The sequence below is a fragment of the Gavialis gangeticus genome, unplaced genomic scaffold, assembly GCF_001723915.1.
Source record: "Gavialis gangeticus isolate Ggan-Ray unplaced genomic scaffold, GavGan_comp1, whole genome shotgun sequence".
NCBI classification, from domain to species: domain Eukaryota; kingdom Metazoa; phylum Chordata; order Crocodylia; family Gavialidae; genus Gavialis; species Gavialis gangeticus.
Window position 1 is genome coordinate 31,273,941 of NW_017729029.1, and position 17,311 is coordinate 31,291,251.

Here is a 17,311-nt window from a genome sequence, read left to right on the forward strand (position 1 = left end):
CGCACCTACGGGCCGGGCTGCCGCCGGCGGGTGTCGCAGGTGCTGGAGCCGCCCGCCTGCTCCCCCTGCGCCGCCTCCCCGCCCGTCTGCACGCCCGGCTGCCAGCACGTCATCTCCAGCTGCGACCCGCCGCAGGTAGGCGCCGCGACCCGGCACGGCTCGGGGCAGGGGCAGCTTGGCCCGAGCCGCCCTGTGGGCCCGGGGCTCGGCAGGTTTGGCGGCATCCACATGTGGAGGCAACTTGCCTCCGTTTTGCCAAACTTGTTTCTGGGGGGAGGGGGCTGGGAACAGGGAGAAAGGTCCAAGTGTTTTGTTTTGAGGCTTTCAAAACGGAGCGGGTTTTGTTTTCTTCCACATGACTTTACCTTTTGAAACGGCCTTCCCGTGGAAAGGGATGTATTTGGTAGCCGAGTTGGTCTGAGGCAAAAAAGAAATGCAAAACTCTAGCACTCTTGGTTCAGAGACTATACCTTTATGAGACCAACTAAGAAATTGCAAAAAACCAACAACCTCCCCCCTCCCCCCCACACACACCTAATAATTGTTTGCAGTTTCTTAGTTGGTTCAGAAATGATATCTTTTATCAGACCAAGAGCTCTAGAGTGCTGCATTTCTTCCCTGGAAACACCTTTCAAAACCAAAACACCCTCCCACCTGCCAGTTCAAACTGATTATTAAACTGTTTGTAACAAAGCAGTCCGGTTCCTTTGCATGTAAGAAAACACTAGATGATTCAGTTTGGTTGTTCAGTGAACCATAACATCCACTATTTGCCAAGCTCTAATGCAAATATGAGGTATACAACTGCTTTGTTGTGTGTCTTGGTAGTTTTCTTTCTTCTCTCCGGCAGATTATTTCTTTTATAAACTGTAATTTCTTTTGGTCAGGTGAAAGGAATAAATGCTTGGGGGCTGTTAAGAGGGAGGCTACATTATGGAGGAGAAGGATAGGTACACCTGAAAAGCTGGTGAACTCAAAACCAACTAGTATTTTAAGATATGTTTCTATGTTCTGATAGTAATTTTTATTATAGTAGTTACACCATGATACATTAGAGATAAAAGTATAATATATTTAATCTTTAAAGTAGGGTGTAACTGAAAGAAGATGTAACTAGCATTTTTTATGAATGCATGAAGTTTTCTGTCACAATATTGGTTTTTCTTAATCTGGAGTGTGTGCTTTTTTTAATTATTATTATTATTATTATTATTATTATTATTATTCTCTCTTACATGAATGACATTTCTTTACTAATTCTAATCTATTACTGTATAAGGCTTAAATTGAAAACCAGCAAAACCCTGCAGATGATTCTACCCTGTTGCAACCTTTTCTCTCTGTTTCACATTGTCCCAGCAAACTTTTAAAATTCTGTGTCTGCATTTTTCTGTAAAAAAGAAAATGTTTCTGTAAGATACAGTTGAGCAGAGAGATGTCTGGGATGTCAGGTTCAGAACTAGACTAGAGCTTCTTCAAGTACTGAATTTAAGTGTTTTGGTTAAAGCATATTGCTTCTAGTAAAAAGTAAAGAAAGAAAGAAAAAGAAATGCAAAAGGTATCTTGTTATGTTTACCTGTCATTAAATGGTCCAAATATTACATAGGTGAACTTAACTTCTAGCAACTGAGCAGTCCCTTGGAAGTCAATAAAACAACCCACAGTTAAATCTAAGCATTATGTACATACATGTTTTGTGGATTCAGGGTATTGTGTGTGTAGGGCTCTGGTATCTTTATAAATTACTTCAAGCACACTTGCCACAGTGCGTTTCAGTCAAATAAGGATTTGAAGAATCACGAGTCCACCAGGGAATCTAAATTGAGATTGATGTACAGTAAGGTAAATAGTCCAGATCTCTAGCAGAACATACAAAAGCAGCAACTGGGGTTAGAAATCAGAAGAAACCAATAGCAATATGCCTTCATCAGGACTCTGGCTGTAAAATCTGAATAACCACTGCAAGATTTGTTCTTGAATTAAGTTTTCCCTCTCATACCTAGACTCCCACTAATTTCAGTGGAAGCAGGCTAGGGACATGGCAGTCAGAAGGTGGGAAAGGTATGTGGAATTCTGTATTGCCTCTGCCCCTAGTCTTCTTTATTGTTGGGTACCTCTTTTATTGTCTTCTTGTTTGGGCCTTGTTTATTTTGATATGAAAATTTTAATATTCAAGAAAGAATAGGGCAAAATACTGACTCTCCTCCCTGAACCAGTTTTAGTGCAGTTTTACAAGAAACATAGTTAAACTGCAATATAAATATAAGTTTAAGAAATTCTGCTTAGAGCTGAAAATCGTGCAGCAGGATGTCACATTAGCCTGGTTTCTAGAAACGGCAACTAAAACAGCAGCAGAACAGATGAAGAACAAAAAGTCTTAAATAAAGTCACAGGGCAGAGGAAAGATGTTGAATTAATATTGAGTTAAACCAATATAAAGGGGGGGGGGAATGTGGGAGCGGGCAGCCTGCAGCACAGGTGTCACAAATGGTACCCGCAACCTCTGTGCGTGGTACAAGGCAGATCAGAGGGAGCAGGGAGTGGCAGATAGGGCAGGGAGCAGAAGGAAAATAACAGATTGGGAAAGAAATACAGGGAAGGAAGCAGAAAGTAGAGCAGAAGATCAGGCAGGGAACACAGCCTGATAATGAAATAACCAAGTTTCCTTGTTTAGCTGTGGTGCTTTTATGTTACTGAAAGTAAAATGTTCACAATAATGGAGTTATTCTGTCTAACTTGTAATTGTTTTGTTTTGTCCTCATGCAACTCCACTTGCACTGGCATAAAACGGCTGTCCTAGCTCTTGAAACAGGGCTCCTCAAAACTGTGGAAAGCAGAGTGCATTATGAACAGTGGCATGAATTTATACATGATGCTACATACCTGTAGCTCACATTTTTGCTGTGCAAGGCTCATAGTATTTGATTTTAAATATGTTTTTGGACATCCTCTTGTTTAGGAAGTTTGACATGGAACACATCTTTAATTGTCCAAGTTAAAACATAAATCTGTACTTTTTTTTTTAATTCTATGCGATTGATTTTACTAGTTTTACTCGGGCACTCTAACTTCCCTGGAATTTTTCTGGGAAAGTGCTGTAGATTTCAGCCCTGTGTCAGTCTTTGCAGGAGCAAGTATCAAATGTCATGATTTTCTAGCATGTACTTGTGTATATATATACTTGTGCATTATGGTGTGTTTTTCTACAGAATTCTGCCTCATTTTGATTTAGTTATGGGTAGAAATTACATGTTTTTAAAAAAGAAAAAGTATGATAAAAAAGGATTCTAGTATTTCAGGGGTAAATGTTTGATTTTGCTGGTCTTTTTCTGGTCAGAATCTGTGTTTCTATAGAATTTAATAGCTGACGAATATTTTTATTTGGAGTACAAGATAAACCTACACAGGAGTAAAAGGAGACCCTTTTTGTACTTTACCTGATCATTGACAGGTATCCCACACAATATTAGATGGGTGTTCTGAAGAATGGACAGATTTCAGCTGCCTCACCACATATATAATCTACAGTGCTTTTAATATGGACTAATTCCAGGGGTAACCTGGTCTTTAGTAAAGTCTTCACTGGAACCAATTTGTTACAGACTCTTATGCCAGTCTTTTGAAGGTTTCTTTATAGCTGTTTGTACAGTGTTAGCTTTGTTATTGATATGTCCATAAATACTGGAGATGAATTGGATGGAATATCATTATTGTTTTTTCATGCTGAAGCATATAAACTCTCATTTATGTATTTATTTATTTATTTGTACCAAATCTTTTAATATAGAGACTAATTAAAAGTATGTTAGAGTCCAGTGTTAGGACATAACTGCCGCGGGACTACTTTCATGAGTAAAGATACCTGTATACACTGGCATTTACAGAACCTGTCTGCAAACATTCAGAATTTTTCTTTGCTTGTTACACTGCTAATTATTTATTTTAAAAAATATCCCTGAAGAAACACAGAGCAGCTCAATTTTTAGTGTTTAATTTTTGCCTGGCTAGCTGGAAGAAGCATCAGTTAAAGTTGAAGTTGCATGCAGTGGACTGGTCAAGGGGGCATGTTGAATGCAGTGCCTGTGCCAGACTAGCTTTGCATGCCAGATCTGGTGGCAATCCAGATTGGGTCCACAGATAAGCCCCATGGGCTGGATCTCGCACACGGAGCCAGTGTGGCATGAGCGCTGCATGCGGCATGTTCCCTGGACCAACCCTGCCTGCTGCATGCAGTAAGTGGGGCTGGGGCCAGTATAGGTTGCATGTGGCGCGTGAGGCTGAAGTAGGCACATGCGCTTCATGCAGCCCTATATGTTGGATCCAACATGTGGGACCTATCTGTGGGCCTGATTTGGCCTGTAGACCAGCCCTATACCTCTCATCTGACCTGCAAAGCCAGATGAGTTTAATACCCCCTCAGATATATTAACAAGTTTGTTGAATATTTAACCATTTTTTTTTTTTTAGATTTGGATTATTGATAATATGCATGAATGATGCAAGCTGGTATAATAAATCTTATAAAAATATAGGAAAAAGTATCTACATGTACAGCACATTCATTTAAGCCTTGCTGTTTAGACTTTTAAATTCTTTATTCAATTTCTGCTTGGAAGATGTCACTTTTGTATTGTGAAGACATAAAAGGTGTGTCCTGATGAGCGCAGACATGTGGCATGCAGCACCACAGACCCATTTGCAGTGCAACATGCCACACCATGCAGGCATTCCCTGTGCTGCTACTTTGCAGTGCAGGGGGTTTTTTTGATCCTGGGGCTGAGTAGTACTATCGAAGGATTGTATTAAAAATAATAATAATCCCTGTTGTCATCCTAGAACATCTTAAAGAGAAAGAGGGGAAAACTGCATAATCTTTTTACCTGGTAATTCACATTTTGAAGTGGCTTTTGAACAAATCTGCTCTTCATTGCATTCTTGCAAATCCAGAGAGCTCAGTTACACCAGTGAAATCCATGCAAGCATTGCATCAACCCTGCTAACCTCTACTTCTTCATGAAAGTAACTCAGTTACCTCCACTGCAGCATATTCCTCCTCTTCAATATTGCAGAAGTTGCTCTAGCAGGGGCAACAACCTACAGCCTGTGAGCTAGATCTGGCCCAGGGAAACATAGGGGATCAGGTGCTATGCATCTTCACTCTACTGCCCATTCCATCAGCAGTGTGTTCCTCTATAGCCCTCTGCTGCTCTGGTTTCTGTGCTTATTCTTGCTGCAGAAAGGCTGGGGATTGGTGGTGAGGGTAAGTGCAGGCAGCTTGAGCTCTCCAGGAGGTGGAGGTTTGTGGTCCATGGCAGGGGGCTGGGTCATAAACTTCTGCCCATGCTGACAAAATGCTACCAACCCCCTCCCCTCTCCCCACATCCGCTGGATTAGGATCTTATTGATTAGGTTTGGGAGCTGGGGAGTAGAAAGGAGGATTGTCTCTGAATCAGGCATCAAACTGAGATTAAGGTGAGAACATAGTATTAGCTGTAACTCTGTTGCATTCCTGTACACTCATTTTCCTACCTTGGACAGGGCATATCCATTAGAGTTGCAAAGCCATGTAGCAAGACGGTACTGATGGGGAGTTATAGGATTTTTGTATAGAGGGTCCTGGCTTCTGGTCTGTCCCCTAGATGTTTGTGATGCCTAGCTGTACTGCAAGTTTGCCATATTGGGGAAAAGGGCAGAGAGATCCTGCCTCTGGCACAACTATTAGGAAAAAATCTCGGTGAGAAATTACAAAAATTTCATCCTATTTTGTCCCTTTCACAGGGCTTTTGAGAGAGTGATCAGGGCTAGCACCACTACATTTAAATTAATAGTATTGCTGTGAATTTAAAGTACTGTAACTGGGCTCAGCGTTTGTGAAAAAGCTTCTTCATATCTTAGGATATGGATGCTGGTGTACTTGGAGCCGTTTTAAAAGGAGAGTGCTTCTAAAGAGCAGTAGATGTTGCAGTCTAACTTGTTGCGTGTGGAGTAACAAGCCAGGCATGATGTAAATGTACATTGTTACATTCATATTATTCTTGGCTTGTTCACACACAACAACTGGAAGGCAACAGCTTCTGCCTCTTTGAAATGTTCCCTTCTTGAAGTGGCTCCAAACGTGTGTGTCTATACCCTTAAAGAGAAATAATAATAATAATAATATTATGAGTAAAACATTTTCGCAGACTTCTAAGTATCCAGTTCTACATAGGATCTAAAATCTGCCCATATAAGTCTTTGATTAGAGAGGGTTTTCATCTTATTCTTCCAGCCTTCTCAGAAATGAATTTATGTTTATGAGAGCATATTAGTATTTGACTAAATTATTTTATATGTTTCCCTCCCAGAGTTAGGTAGCTGTAAATAGCGTGAGTCATCTGTCCCAAAGGGCAGCAGGATTTAGTTTAAGCAGGTTTGTACTGCTCTTCAAAAGATTTACTTTTATAAGCCAGCCTGTTAAAAGAATACATTTTTCAATGTACATGGGGGTTTCAGAAACTAATGGCAATTTCAAAATAAAACTATTTTATGGGCAACAATCATTTACTGCACCACACTGCTTCACTTCTCTATGTAGTCGTGACTGATGGGTGTGTTTGGCAATGCGGCAATCGGCGTTCCGCACTGCTGTATAGTTTCCCATTTCGTCATAGTTATAGCTTGGGCAGATTTTTTACCATTAATTTTTTAAACACTGTCATATCATGCTCCAGTACTCTTCTCTGGATCAAGAGATACCTATCTTCTGTCACTGTTAATCATCCACTATGGTTAATATTATATGTGGCCTACCAGCCCCACTTATGCACCAGAATCCTATTGGGCTAAGCACAACACAGAAAGAAAGTCCTTGACTCAAAGGGTAGCAGCTAAGTAACTATTTTGAATCCAAGAAATACTGAGAGAGAGAATCTGTATAAAGAAAATGTTCACTAGCATGTCAATTTGTAGGTGTTTAGTTTGAAGTCCAGGTAATTTTGAAACTGGGTTATGGTATATAAATTTCTATAGTCTTTTTTTTTTGCTTTTGTTTTGCAAAGAATCTTACTGACTTCAGTAGGATTACTTTCATGGTTAAAACTTGCAGGATCTGACTCAAATTATGTAAAAATTCAACAAAAAAATCAAGCCAATGACAAGTGTTTCACTCTTAAATTCCCTAATTACTATAATTGATGCTTAGTCAGATTACTTCTTTTTTCCTTTGGTTTATTTTTCCTAAGGGTAATTTATGATTCATCTTTTTTCTGCAAGAGCATTAAAAATCTTTTGTAGGCTCCTTACATCACAACAAAGATGTGTCCATTCGAAAGTGGAGATCCGATATGGTTTGCAGTGGCTGTTATCCAGTGTTGAATGCTCTGTACGGTTAATAACTGCAACAAAAACCTCCTAGTGTTGCTGAGAGGTTAGGAGAGGAAATGCCTATGCTTGGTCTCCAAATTTTAAAATTGCAGTATAGTACAATTGTAGATTACAACAGAATGCAGTCTGCAGATTGGACCTTTTGTGGTAGAGTAGTAGGAACAGTCTTCAAACTGATTTCTTTGGGAATTTTGCATGTTGGGGAAAGTAGTGCTGGTCTCAACGGGCACTTTTTTGATAATATTCCATGCATGGGCCTGCAACATTAATGTTAAGGGTCCATTAGGGGGTGCAGTGCTTGAAAAAGAAATGGAAAGAAATATTTGCCAAACTAAAGTGAACATAAACAATTGAAAGGATAAGTTAAACTTCCTTTGTTGGCATCTTGATTCATAATTGAAAGTTACAAAGTTTTATGCCATCTTGTGAAGGAATTTACAATAAGATATGAGGCCAGATGGTCCAAGAGTGACCATCTAGTATGGGATTTTTATGTTCCTGTCATTTTGCTGTTTAAGCAAAGTATAGATTTTTATCTACATTTTATCACAGAAGTGAGGTATTGAGAAAATAAAAGCACTTTAAGTGCAACATAATATTATAGATAAAAAAATAATTTGTGAACTATGCCCTCAGCTAGTTTAAAACTGGTGTAGCTCTGACTTCAATGCAGTTACACTGATTGACAATACATGAGGAACTACCTCGATAAATTAGCACTTACTGCAATTTCTATTCCCATTTTGCACATGGGCACAGAGGCTAAGGAATATCTCCATCATTTTGTTGGGTACAGATGAAATAATAGAGAAAAATGAAATTATTATTCAAATTTAACTCGACAACTACATGCCAAGAAAGTCTTACGTAGTGTGTAGGAAAATGTGCAGGTGGTCAAAAATGGTAATGAACTGCATGAAAATGAGCTGTGGTGGTCAAGATGAGTGGAAACATGATGTGGGGTAACAGCAGGACAGAAGTGTTTTAGTACAATACGTACAGTAAGTATATCTTTATTTTAGGATACTTGTGCAGTTGCCCTGAAGTACTGGTTAATTTAATTGTGTGGAAGACCTGAGTTTTAGGTTGAAGTGAAAATGGAGGCCTCCCTGAATGCCTGCCCCCAGTCTTAGAATATACTCGGTATTGTTTGTGTTTATTATCTGTATTTTCACAGATGAAATAGTATCTCTTGCAGCCAACTCTTCAAAATATGCTGGGGAAATTATTGTAGCTAGTCCTAAAGCCCAGGGCCCCTCTGTGTATTTATTATTGCTAGATCTGAAAATGGATTCCACATTTGAAAGTCTGGCCCTTCATCTCTTGACTGCAAAAAAGAAAAATAGTTCTGTCATGATAAATTCTTTAATGAAGATGAGGATAGGTACTCTGGTGTTGAGCATTGTAGGAAACTTATGCAGTAAATGAATTTTAAAAGCACTGTGCTTAGCAGAAATGGTACATTGCATGAGTGTCCAGTGGATTAGTTTTGCTAACTTTGGGTTGGCAACATGTCCATATCACATAGTCCCTGCCAGACTTTAAGTGATGTCGGAGTGGCATGTATAGTGCCAAAGTCTGTACACAAAATGGGTACACTTTAAGTTTTTTAACTGTGTGTGTGTGTGTGCACGCGTGCGCATGTGGATGCATGCCTAAGAGGGCACATCTACATGTTCATTAATGCACTATGGTTACTGTGCATTAAGTTTAGTACCTCTAATAACAGGTCCTAACTGAATGAGCAGTAACCAGCACTACTGGACAGTAGCACCAGCACAGAGTTTTTTGTGATGCTAACGTGCAGTAAAATAATTTTACTAAGCATTAGTACATTAGCACAGCTTTTGCCCTGACGTGCTGATGCGCAGTAGAATTAGTCTACTGAGCATTTAGCATCTTGTGTAGACACACCCAAAGTGACTTTTAGCATTTTTTTTTTAGCGTCTGTGTGTGTTTGCCGTAGTTGAAGATTTGGTTGCACATTATTAAACTACAAAACCCATTCACTGATCAAATATTGATTATATTAATCATAGTCTGTCTTTAGCTGCTTAACAAATGTTTCTTGTTTACATACTTTCTACAGGCAAGCAACAAATATTATCCTGTTGCCTATTTTTAAATAAATTGCTTATTTTTTACTATTGTGGAGTTTATTTAACCAATGCATTAATTTCTCAAGATGAAGTACTAAAAACTTATTTATTTTGAAGTTTGCCTCTTAAAAAACCCCCCAAAAACAACCCTTCCCCCCCAAGCATAAACCCCCCTGAGCCTTGGGAGAATCTAATAATAATAATAATAATTATTATTATTACTATTATAAATATCATGCTCCATAACATTAAAAAGTATGGACCTGCATTTCCAAAAGTAACTTTAGGTGTTTCAGTTTTTCGCTGTTTAATTTGAGATGCTTTAAAGAGGCTTTAAGTTCTTCGTTTTGGAACCTCAAAACTAAGATTACAGTATAACCTCATAAATCCAGCATGCTTGGGACCGAACACCTGGCAGAAATTTGAAAATTCCAGATTTTTGAAACCAGAGAGTGGGATGGGGAGCAGCAACACAGGGTGGTACATGGAGGCACCCGCTGTGTGCAAGCTTCCCCCTCTGCTGCTGTGGGACTGGCCACCGCTACTCCCTGCTGTAATGTATTTTTAAAAAGTGCTGGATTTTCAAGAATTCTGGATTTTTGGTATCTGGATTTATGAGGTTATAGTGTACAACCAATTCTAGCAATTTTTTAAAGCGGGGGTGTCAAGCTTACAGCCACAGTCCTCCTAGGAAAGCGGGGAAATTGAGGTTGGGATGAGTTGGGGCAAGGCCTGCTGCCAGAGTCCAGGGTACCAAACACCCGTGGCGATATGTGTTCTGGCAGGGGGTAAGCAATGACTACATTAACCCCCTCCCCTCTTGGTCCCTGATTCAAGGGCCCCACTGACCTAGTTGGGTCTAGATCCAGCCACAAGGAGCTCTGCAGTCTGTATCTGCCCCGGAGGCCAGATGAGTTTGATACCCTTCTTTTAAAGTTTAGGCAATGACTTAAAGTATTTCTAAAGATTTCTTCTTTTCATTTCAAAATACATTTATAGCTGATTTTTAGTACACGTCTTTCTGTGTAAATTTGGAAATGTTTAAAAGTTGGGGTATTTAGGATCATACCAAAGACCTTAGAGTAAATAGTAGTAATTGCTGATTCTTTTTATTTTCTTCTTTCTTATAGGAAATCCAGTCTCCAAACATAAAAATATCTCCCTGTTCACAGGGTACTGTTCGGAGGATTATAATAGAGAATCCTGACCAGGTAGGAAAATTGCATAAAAACTGGAATGGTATGTTTCATGTTTCTCACTCTCCAAATGCCTGGTCTTCTGAAATGTTGAGTAACTCCTTGTTATGTTTCGAGCATCTTAAATTCTCATGGCCTTGGGCATGATTCTGTAAATTTAGATGTAAATATTGAAAACTGAAATCAACAGGAATTGGAGGTACTAAGCACCTCCCAGGATCTGTCTCTATAGTCAGATCTATTTAAGGTAGTATAAACATTGCTTCTGTCAGGGATGAGTTCTTGACTATGGTTGTATAAAAGGACATTATCTAGGATTAGGGACAGCTGCTTTGCTCCCAGCTACAGGAGGGCAGTTGTATACAAAAGGCTTTGAAAACATATCTGTCCAAGTTAATCTTCTATGACACAATCCTTGGTAAAAACTTTTTAGGTTAAAACATTTAAAACTAACAATATGAAACTTGATTCTCATCTCCCATGATATGTTCTATTCATGGTAATTCTATTTGTTATTGGAATATGTATTGTTCACTTATGGAACTTGTAACATATGGTTTAGAATATCATGGAAATATTTGGACCTTGACACACAGATCTTACATTTTCCCATATTTAGATTTCTAGAACAGTTTTATGGCTTGTCATCATCTTCCCTTACTTGTCCTGTCTAAATGGGGTCGCTGTTGTGGATCCTGGCTCTCCACTAACTTTGCTCATGCATATCTTCTTTCAACTCCTCCTCTCATGTCCCTCTCCACTATATCTGTCCATCTCATCTTCAGTCTTCCTTTTCCCTTTTGCCCTGGTAATGTCATTCTGATAACTTCTTTTCCCATGTATTCTTCCAGACTCCTTTGAACATGACCATACCATGCCAGTCTTCTCTTTTGTACTTTTCTTAGATGCCTCCACTGCCTTCACTGATCCTCAGATGTAAGCATTCCTTACTTTATCCCTCCTCATTGCTCCACACATCCATTGGAGCATTCTTATCTGTCACATTCCATTTCCTTTCTTGAGTTTTCTTCAAGGGCCATGTCTCCGCTCCGTACAATAGTGAAGAATGTACACATCTTGCTGACTTTTCCGTTCAGCTTCACTTATACTCTCCTGTTGCATAATACAGGGTCTTCATAAAGTTGTTGTACACAACCTAAGTTATTAAAGTTTAAAAGTGCACAAGGACTTTATGAAGACCCTGTATTTCTGTCACCTATATCCAGTTTGTCCACCCTGCTGTTATTTGATGGCTCATGTTATTTGATGGATCATGATGCAGACCCAAGTTTTATGGCTTGTAAAGCTATTAAAATTAGCAGGAGGTGTGGGGGGAGGGTGATGGTGGGGAGAAGTGTTGCTGGCTTTAGCCTAAGCTTCAGAATTATATAACTCTAGAATCTTTATTCAGGCAATTAAGCTGGAATTTGATGTGAATGCCAAGAGATGCAGGTAAAATGTTCTTGCTTTCTGTATCAGTTTATGAAACATGTTTTGTAAACAGAAAGAACTTTGCACAGATAGTGTATTTATAGTTGCAAAACATGCAAGATACTTTCTTAGCACTAAGATTTTTAAGCCGTTTTATGCAGCTCTTCTGATAGATTTATTGAAAGGTACAATTCTCCTGTTTAACAGGTCTACCTCAAAGGAAAATAGATTATTTGTCCTAGGTGAGGAAGCAATAGATATTGTAAGTTTGAACTCTGATAACTTTTTAAATGTAGTTGAATACTGCATTATGATTTGTACACTCAAGGAAACTTTTCAGTGTCCAGTGTGTACATGGACCCTCTGAGGTGTTTGATCTCTTCCCCCTCCTTTCCCTTTGATGCCATTAATGCTTATCAGACAATAAAAAAGAAATGAAATAAGATATTCTTATGCAGAGACAGCATCTTACCATGTTGTATATAATGTCCTTTCTCCAGCATATTTTTGCTCTGTTTGAATAACTGACTTGTTAATCTTGTTGTAGGTCAGTACCAGTCTGTCTCTGTCCTCTGGAATTGATCAGACAGTTCAGATTGCTTGTATTCTGATGCACAATTTATATTATAACAATAATAAAATAGAGAACTTGGTGTATGGGGACAAGGCTTGATCCATTGAAATTAATGAGTCTTCAATTTCAGTGAAACTGAGCTGCTTTCATGAATTCAATCTATCTTGGTGTGGAACTCAAATTTAACATTATTTCCTCTTTTGCTTAATTATATGTACATAAGGGTAATCCCAGAGAGTCTTCACATGACAGTTTCCTGGATTTAGATTTTGAATTGTTGTGGTATAAACATACCTGTGGTATAATATGAGATCCTTAGTTCTATATGAGGAATTGATAGTGTTCGACCTAGATTACCTTTTGCAAATGAAGCAGACCAAACTGCCCTGAGTTTGAAGCGTACTTATTAACCATTTTGGCTAATCAGGAGAGGGGCAGATAGTATTTTCCCACTCAGATTCTTAAGGTATAACTAAAGTATTCCTAGCAATAGGAGAGCTGGTCCTAGGTTGGCATATGAATTTAGTTGTTGGATCTCTGATGTACCACACAGCATTTGTCAATGGTAGTAACCTTTTTATCTCTATCACCTTGTAAATAAGGGTGAAGAGGGCTCAAGGCTCTTATAATGGATGCCCGCACATTGTTTTTCACCCAGAAAAATTAGCAGGTCTCTATAGACACACCTGAAATTCCTGGAAAAGCTGATTACTCAGTTTTGCCTAAACCAATGTATGCACCTAGTGATACGTTTCTCAAAACCTCATGCATCCAGGATGGAGGTACTGCTCCATATCTGAATGCAAGATTTGCCTTGGCTTACTCCTTCTTTTTAAGGGACAAAACTAGTTGGGTCAGGAGTCGGCAACCTACAGTTTGCAGGCCAGATCCAGCCTGTGAAGCCATTTGGTTCAGCACATAGACATGGGGGGCTTCAGTGTCATTTGGCCATGTGTGGCTTTGGCAGCAGTTGCCTTCCTGTGCCACAACCATGTGGAAGAATGTGCAGTGTCCACTTTCCCTGTCAACATATAGTAAAACACTTGTGACCTGAACTTGTTACCTGAACTGGGTCCATCCAAGCCACAGCCTGAAAGGTCGCTGACGGCTTAGGTAGGTAATTTCCTTAGCCCTTTGTGGACCAGATAAAGGGTAAACAGTTTCCACCTACAGCCTTTGATTTCCAGACTGTGAGAACAGGCTTTGCAAATAATCTAGTCTAGTTGGGTGCACTTCACCAGAGCTCAAAGTAAGCTTCAAGTCACGACTGAAAAATGTATCCATCACAGAAATTTTATGAAGTGGCTGCCTGAAATTCTCTTCACAAATTCACAAGAAGTTGTATAGTTTCTAAAGTTTCTAGATCACTTTTTTTGTTGTTGTTGTTGTTGATAAAACAGTGTCTCAAATCTCTATTCTTTGGTGAGACTGAGATTTTGTTTCCAAATGGACTGGTCTTTTCTTTATGGTTGTCCACAGTGGAATGTGTCTATGGTCACTTACGCAAAGGAAACAGAGAAGTTACTTTGAGATCTAATGTCCACATGCTCATTTTGCAGTCTACTTTTCATTCTTCCTTTCTCGTGCAGTTGAGGAATATGGCATGGTAGATGGGACCTGCCCTTTATGTCCACAGTGCATATGCACTATGTCTATCTATAGGGCTTATATACATTCTGGAGCTACTGCTGATCAGAAGTACTCAAGCTCTTGAGTTTTTTTTATTAGTATATCTTATTTTTTTCAATGTATGCAGTCCTGTGTCATACCTAAATAAAACCTTTTTTCAGTCTGCAGGGTACTAATTCATAATGGGCCAAATGTATGTGTGGCATAGCCAGGAAGATGGTATATTAATGTTTTGTGGTGGGTTTTTTTTTCTTACCTACTATACAGGAGCCATTGTCTCCGTTTCTGAGAGGAGGAAGCTTTTGCCCAGGAAATAATGTTATTTATGAAAAGACCATAAGAAAATACGAATTGTTAAATCCCCAAAAGGTAGGCAATTTTTTGTTTTGTTTGTGTGTACTTAGCTGTTTTGCAATAAAATTGTTATGTTCTACAGTTGTCTCAAGTTTTTGCTTTTTATGGCATTAATGTCCAATCTGATAGCTTTTTGTATAAAATCAGGTTAAAAACTTGAAGTTGATGGAGGTACTTTTATGAGTGAGATGAGCAGGGTTTGGCACGTTTAACTGTGTTTTTTGCCCTAAAACTTCCGTTTTAAAATTCACCTTAGTAAGCACACATTTGTAGTGATAGACCCCCCTAGCTTGTCCGTAATTGGAAAATGAGGGTAGTCAAACATTGGAACAGATTACTGCAGTCTGAGGCAGTGGCATGGGTAGTGTTGCCCTCGTCTGAGCTCCCCCAACACAGGTGACGGTGCGGGCATAGGCTCCCTAGAGGTTGCTATTCTGACACTGTCTCTGAATCTGTACCCAAATTACTCTATTGTCTCCTAGAAAAGCTGTGGGATCTTCATTCTTCGATGTTTTAAGAATAGGTTAGATGAGCTCTTGTATGGGATGATTTGGATACGGATAAACTTGCCTTGGAGCAGGGGGTTGGATTAGATCAGGGGTTCCCAAAATGTATACCCGCAGGGGTACGCAAGACATCTCTGGGGGGAGGGGTACAAGAGAGAAATTGTGTAATGGCAGATTTTAATTTTCATTATAATAATAATTGACATTTTAAAGGGTTAAGATACAAATTTTATCTTGTAGGGGTACACAGCTGGTAAATCTGGAAGGAGGTATGCAATAAGAAAGAAATTTGGGAACCTTTGGACAAAGTGGCTTTTTGGGGTCTTTTCCAGCCTAGTTTTCTGATTCTGTGAGTTCTAATTTTTGAAACTCTGCAGTGTAGAAGGAGGTGAGGAGCAAACCTTTCCCCCTGTCATTGGCCAGTCACGGTCTAGGAGGAAAACAAGAAAAAAGAGGTCAAGGAAAGGGCACTTCTGAGAACAGACTGAACTGAGAAAACAGACCCTTGAAATGTGTAGTGGGAAAAAAAAAAATCAAAAAGCCCCAAAATTCCAACCTATGTATAGTCCATGTTGAGACCAGCAAAACGAATGCTAAAAATTGCATTTCGCATTTCAGTTGAGCCTTTTTTGTTTGTTTAAATGTGTTTATAAAGGCACATTTGTCAGCTTAATTCAACTATTTGAAAAGGCAGTAGTCAATATAAACTATGATTTTTAGGTCTTTCCATGTAAAATATATATTTTATTTATGTGTACAGTACTTCTATACTGCGTAGAGAGTGGTTCTTGGTGTAAAGTAATCTTGAATTCTTGTTTGGTTTTTTTTTTTTTGGTTTTTTTTGTTTGTTTGTTTTTTTTTGTTTTTATATACCAGGTTTCCTACCAAATTCCTCTGCAATCTAACCAGTGCCATGTTCCCCAGACATGCCAGCAAACTGAACAGTCACAAATCACTCAGCAGTGCCAACAAACCCAAACTGGTAGTTCCTGTGAAATAATCCCAATCCTTGAGTGTGGTGATAGTAGAGAAAGGAGCAGGGTAACTGTCCAGACATGTGAGCCGGTAAGAAAAGCTTCTACTAAGTATTTTTCTTTTCATAATATGTTATTATGACCTTGAGGGGTATGGTTTCAAAAAGGTTAAGATACCTTGCTACATTTCTAGATTCAAAAGTTCAAACAGCAGCTTCAGAACTGTGCCACAGTCCACCCCCAGTTGTCCCTGCTGTAAATGGGTCATTCAGGCTGCAGAAGCTAGGACAGTTGGACATGATGCTGACCATGTCATGTCTTCTGTGCCATTGGCTATAGAAACTGCTACTAGGCTCCAGAGGACCTTTTGTCTTATTTTATAATATAGGATAGTGCTTTACAGAGAAGTTGTGTTCTAGGTTGTTTCTCTTTGAAGTGCTCTGTCTAAATAATGTGATGTGGTGATTTTTAAGTTCCTTACCTCCTCTTGAAAAATGCACAAAATAAATAAACAAAATGTGTATGTATGTGTTTTACTGCTGAACAATGACAACTTTCCCTTTTTTTGCAATCTCAGCATAGTGTGATTCTTTTGTGATTTGTTCAGAGTTGTCAAAGTGCACACTTGTGGGCTTATTGAGCCAGCTGTATATATTTTAAGGGGCCTAAGCGGAAGGAGATTTTTTGGCTGGAGTGCAGACAAAATACATTTCAAAACTACTCGGTAGCTTTATGATCATGTCACTGGCAGATAGAGATGATGATTTTACATATGTTTTCCCTATATCCTGTTTATGGCATTTTGAGGGTAATTTTAAACCAAAACCCATGCTGTCCAAAACTGTGTGTTTGACCATTGCACTTGTCAAATTGACAGTTACTCTAGAAACACATTTACTAAGCAGTAGTTGGAAATTTGACTCTTAGGCCTATTCCATCTAAAACAGAAAAGACCAGAAAACTTATCCTGTCTCAGAAGATTACTTTGTTTTCAGAAAGTGTGGTACATAGGCTTATTCATGCCTCCTTTTACATTTTGTGGGAATTTACTACCTTTTTCTCAGAAGTAAGATGTTTGTGTATGGTCTTCCTGTTGCGGTACTCTCATAAGCGAATCTGTTTACCTGTATGTAGTCTTAGCAGTGCACAGTATCCTCTAAGGTGGCTTTTTTGGCTGTTATCAGTT

General features: G+C 39.0%; 1 protein-coding gene across 1 annotated transcript in view; it reads left to right on the top strand.

The window, feature by feature from the left end:
• Positions 1–3: 3 nt before the first annotated feature.
• Positions 4–17,311, top strand: part of POF1B (premature ovarian failure, 1B) — a gene marked incomplete at its 5' end in the record, with an annotated part of 44,523 nt that continues 27,215 nt past the window's right edge. Inside the window, 4 exons of the mRNA XM_019521026.1 lie at positions 4–135; positions 10,592–10,672; positions 14,559–14,660; positions 16,028–16,216. Of these exons, the coding sequence (XP_019376571.1) occupies positions 4–135; positions 10,592–10,672; positions 14,559–14,660; positions 16,028–16,216 (504 nt within the window). The remainder of the gene's footprint in view (positions 136–10,591; positions 10,673–14,558; positions 14,661–16,027; positions 16,217–17,311) is intronic.